The sequence below is a fragment of the Schistosoma mansoni genome, chromosome 1 (genome assembly GCF_000237925.1).
Source record: "Schistosoma mansoni strain Puerto Rico chromosome 1, complete genome".
In the NCBI taxonomy this organism is placed as follows: domain Eukaryota; kingdom Metazoa; phylum Platyhelminthes; class Trematoda; order Strigeidida; family Schistosomatidae; genus Schistosoma; species Schistosoma mansoni.
The window spans coordinates 19362814-19368405 of record NC_031495.1 but is presented as its reverse complement, the minus strand read 5'-3'; the positions used below and the strand labels follow the sequence as shown (position 1 = coordinate 19368405).

The following is a 5592-nucleotide window of genomic DNA, read 5'->3' as shown; positions in this document are numbered from 1 at the left end:
TCATTACTGATATACTATTTTATTATTCTTTTTTTTTCTGTCTGTGAATTATCAAGATAATAAGACAATTTTAAGTATATAAATAAATATATTTTTTAAGAAAAAAAACTTTTACCTTAGAATCAATATCTTCATGGTTATATAATCAATAAACCTATTCTGTCATGATATTAAGCAGGTGATTTCATTTCTATGTTAGTTTCATTAAATTAAGTATCTTAACTTTAAAATACTACTCAAGTTTTATCAACCATAAAGCAAAAATACTAAATTTTATATCTTAAGGACCATGAATGATTCACAAATATTCTTTCTATGTTAATGAACTGGTATGGCGAGATAAGCTGTGTCTTCATTATTATACTCTACCAAGGTATTGATTTGTAATTCAACTGTCTGAGCGATTTTCTGTGTACGAAACTGGATCAATCACAATAATCAAATGTACTAATTTGGAAGTTGATACCTAAGTACATTGAATTAACAAATAAATAGTGTCGTACCTTACTATCCAATAGTTTCTTTTATAAAGAATGAAGTTGTCATTGCTTTTTAGTCATGAACTTGGTAATATTATTTCATTTTATTCAGAATCGTAAAATATTTAAGTTAGCAGAAGATCAACTTGAGAAAATATCATTTCTTGTATATTGTGTAAAAAAAATCATGTATTTATGCAACGACAGGATGATAATATTCCAGTTATAAGTCACGAGAACAGACAGAGAACGCAAAACTGACATCAATTTGTTAAATTAAAAATATGCCTAGAACTGTGTTCTGTACTTACACTATCTTGCCCAAGTGTACATATCAGGAACAGAATCACAGATGATTATCCTTACTTATAGATGTGGAAACTATATATATATATATATATATATATATATATATATATATTATCATTCAAAATAGAAAAATCTTACTTTGTTACAGAATAGTGTACTTTTTCTAACTAATTCGTTAAGGACTTTATACTATAAATATCAGATGTTAATCGAGCATGAAGAGCGTTTTATTTTCATGGGATAAATTTGAAATTGCAAGCATTTAAATATTCGGCTTTAAATATATCAATCCCAGAACAGAAAGCATAAAGCCAACATCATTTATTTATAGTTTCAAATGTAACGAAATATATTTTAATGTTACCAATTTTGTTTATCAATAATAAATTGCTTCATTACAAACAGTTATATACTACTGATTATTATCTGGTAGTCGATTCACAAAAACATGATTTAAAGAATTCTAACAAAATATATCACGGACAGAATAAAAAAGGTATTATAAATATCAAACATGACTGGTTATTTTTTACTTTATATTTTCCTAAGTGACAACCACATGAGATGTATCTGTTCGTTTAAACAAACCTAAAAATGTATCAATTTGCAATCTTGGAACGAGTTCCTTCCAAACATAAAGATTCTGATCAGTTCCTCAATTTTCAGTAGTTCCCTAGTTGATATTAAACTTTGACAAGACCAATTTCAGTTAATCTTCACACGTATTTTAACCAAGTATGATTAATAATACCTAAAGTTGTTTCCAGTTTTAACAAAACCTAAACTACTGTAAAATCATTTTAAGATAATTAAGATATTTGAATATGAAGGCAATAGAATAAATAAACATTAAACTAATTAGAAATCATTATTGTTGAATAGTTTACAATACAACTGTCAAACTTATTTGACTAAGTTCACTAGTGAAGTAAAAGTACAAACAATTCAAAATGGTTAACAACAGAACTAATGATAAAATCTTGTGTTTTTTTATCATAGAAGAACCTACATATTTTTTGTTGATCGAAAACGAATTACTTGAAATGTGCACTGATAAACTAATGGTATAAACCAAGTGTCAATGATACATCGTTAAGTCACCCTTATTTTTTCAGATTTTACTAATTTATTTGCCGTTAATTCAATATGGAATATAGTAAGTGATAAATCTATTTTTCTTCATTACTAGTTGAGCACTTTTCATAGTTAAAAGCATGACTCAATTGAAGCCAAACTACCAAGGAAAACCTGAAAGCACTGGACGGCCGTTTCCTCCTAGTATAGTAGTAACGGATTTCAATCATTTCTATTTTAATTGTTTATTGGAATAGAAATGTATAGTCTTTGGGAAAAAAGTTACGTACAATCATCAGTGTCATTAGTACATAATCATTTATTCAATTTCGATCAAAAATATGCTTACCAAATAAATGTTAATCCAGTACTGCCAGGTCCAGTTAACTGCATAATTTTTACAATCCCTAAACGCGTCAACGTAGGTGTATTTTGTATTAGTGTTGAAAACACAGTGGAAAACACTGTAATCGAACTTATAAAGCTATAAAACATAAAAAAGTAATCAGAATATGTTGTATAGAGAAAAACTTTTAGAAGCGGTGGTATATTAAAATAGTAACATATGTTTCAGATATGAAATCCTAATGCTATAAGATATTATTATACATTGACAATTACCTCATTATAGCAACGGTTTCATTAAGTTCTTTTCATTATTTTTGATTGTGTTACGTAATATGTAAATACGAACCCGATTTTACTTACTTCTGGGCCACGAAAATCAGGACGACTCTGGAAATCTACTAAATGTGTCCTTCAAATATTGGTTTGCTCAGACCAATAGTACTGTAGATTATCAAATTATAAATAGTTCTTTCTGCTACTGAAAGTTTAGGTTTATATTTGTTTTATCATCAAATGTCAAGAGAAGTGTTTTATGATTCACAGCGTTTAAAGAATTAGTTTATGGTCTATAAGTGACCACCAATCTGAACTTAGAATTTTAAAGCGATTAGTCCCTTTGGTAAATTTTGATAGTGTATTAAGAATACAAAGATTATGAACTTCATTTTCTAAAGGTAAATACTACAGATCATTTTCCTTACATTCATACTTGTTCAGTGAAATTAAAATAAATAAAAAAAATTAAATTAATCACTTGTCTTAATTAATTGCTCAAGTTATTGTATAAAAGTTCATCTTTCTTGGAATCAGATTCCGAGAAAATAAAACTTGAAAGTCCTTAAACCGTTGAAACTATAAAGCCTTATTTTTAGCACAAATTATTTGACATAAGGTTTGTCGCGATGTAACTTTTACTTAATGTTTAGTAAATGCAAGTAATACATAATAGTAACTTTAAGTAAACCCTCAACAAATCATTACACTACACGTTTTTGGTTTTTCAATTTACTTTCATACAAAACCAAAATGTGCTTACCTGACTAAATTGTTTAACATCGGAATAATCGTACCATATCTTACCGCTCCACGCTGCCTACTCATAAATGCAGCAAATGTAGCCAGTGCTCCAATAGGGGCACCTGTATCAAAGGCATTTTGACTTGCTGCAGCAATCCACATCTCTGGATCTTTTAAAATTGCTCGAGGGAAAACATGAAATATAAACATCTAATTGAACGGTGTGGTTAACAAATACATTTAGGCAACTTATGAGAAAAGAGGAGACAGGTAAATTCCCTATATTAAAAAACAAAAACCTAATTCTTCTCGATGAACGGTAAGATATTTAAACTGTACTGAAATTATTTATCGATACATCGATACAACCATTTATGTTTACAAGTATGGGAATTTCTATTACGCATGTCATGGTAACAAGACACGATTTTAAGAAGGCAATAAATAAACTTGAGATTGACGTCTGAATAGACAGACACCAGTTGTTTTTTACTAACAAATGTGTTATGAGATGAAAAGAAAAATTTTATACTCTTGATGAACTAAGTAAAAATTTACTATATCAATAAGAAAGTAATAAGTTAAAAAGATGGAATTGATGATCATTCAAAATGTTCATGCTGCTAGGATATTCTAGTTGCCTTGTACATGATAAACAAGAATGAAACCCATTATCATAATAGTTCCGCCTAGTACTTAGATATGTATACAGGTCATAAACGTCCTATTATTTGAATTTCCACGCGTAATTAATGTAAATTAGTTATTCGCTGATCACTAGCATTATGATCTTGACCATTTGACAATAGCTACTACAAAGTGATCAATCAATTCAAGCCTGAAGTTCTTACAAATGTCAAGTAGCCTATCAAACAGATCTCCTCACATTTAAAACATTTAGACTAAACAATGTTTTGGCATTTAGTCATACCACTGTTGAGTTGATAAACTGGAACTATACTAATGTTTTAGTGGATTAAGTTTTTACAGATTTACAACTGATTATTCTGTGTATGGTAGGCTTTTTAAGCAATAAGCTTATTTTTTAGATTTCATTATTAATTAATTGAAATCGACCAACTTACTCCATGTTGGTGTGAATAAAAATTTGATTCCTACTTCTGCATAAGTTCGAGTCAGCGACCACCCAAATGTAAACATCACAATAATCAATAGGAAAGGAACGAGTATGTTGTTTGCTTTTTCAATCCATTTTATACCCCCAAATATACATGCTGCTGCCATGATTACGCTCATACATTGTGTTAGAACAGGCCAATATGAATCCTGATGAAAAATCATTGGGTGATAATAAGAATAATTTCAATAGCAGTTTGAAACTTGCTAGTGTGTTAATATTATTTACAAGAATATGAAGTTAGTACGATGCTTTATTAGATTTCATTTTTATTACAACAATGATTACTCAATAAGTTTTACATTTTGATCTACGAATTTATCACAAATATAACCAGTAAAATAACAAAATTTTTCATGCAGAATAATATGAATTCATTATATTTCGTGGTTTCTCATCAGCTGCTTACAACCAAATATGCATTAGAGTTTTATCATTGGGGTAATAAATAATGTGGAACAATTGACAAAATTGAATGTAAAGGATTGGAATAACAAAAGTCATCGATGATAACTATATATATGGGCAAGGAAAGGTCAGAGGTTATTAGGTATTGAAATCAAGGGTGGCGTAATAGTTGAGTGGAGTTCAGAGACAGATAAAATCAAAAATGTGATTATTTTAGAGGTATTTGAAAACAATTAGGGTGGGTTACGTAATAATTGAATAATTTATAGAGGTAGTTGAAAACAATTAGGGTGGGTTACGTAATAATTGAATAAGATTTGGATAGTTCATATAATTAGGAGAGACAAATGAGCGGAAATGTGTGCGAGAAAGGGTGGTTTAAGAATTGGGTATAAAAAAAACTGAATATTAACCAAAATTGAACTAATAACAACAACAAAACTCATCAGCAGTTCAAAATTCAGACTGAAATATAATAAACGTAGCATTAATTCTTGTTATTAATAGCGTTATAATGTAGTATAATTTCGTTTATGTAAACAGAATTAATAAATCTAATCTGAAACGAGCCAAACGGTCAGTGTGATGGTAAAAGAGACCATTTTGATCTGTGAAATATAAGCTACTTATCAATTTATTTGACTTTCTAACTGCCTATATCATTACTTAATATCCTTTCATATATTATGACATCTGTCAGTTTGGTTACATTTGTAGTTTGAATTCCGATGAAAACTTTGACATTTTTTGTTGTCTATTATGAAATGTAAATGCGTAGAAAATGCTAAACAGTGCAATTTTTTAAAAGTGAACCAAGAA

The 5592-nt window shown here is 28.8% G+C and overlaps 1 protein-coding gene across 1 annotated transcript in view; it reads right to left on the bottom strand.

Moving 5' to 3' along the window:
• Window positions 1-5592, bottom strand: part of Smp_129920 (putative sodium-dependent neurotransmitter transporter) — a gene marked incomplete at both ends in the record, with an annotated part of 24967 nt that overhangs the window by 11926 nt on the left and 7449 nt on the right. The window contains 3 exons of the mRNA XM_018793559.1: window positions 2212-2346; window positions 3247-3409; window positions 4313-4514. Coding sequence (XP_018648059.1) covers window positions 2212-2346; window positions 3247-3409; window positions 4313-4514 — 500 coding nt within the window. The remainder of the gene's footprint in view (window positions 1-2211; window positions 2347-3246; window positions 3410-4312; window positions 4515-5592) is intronic.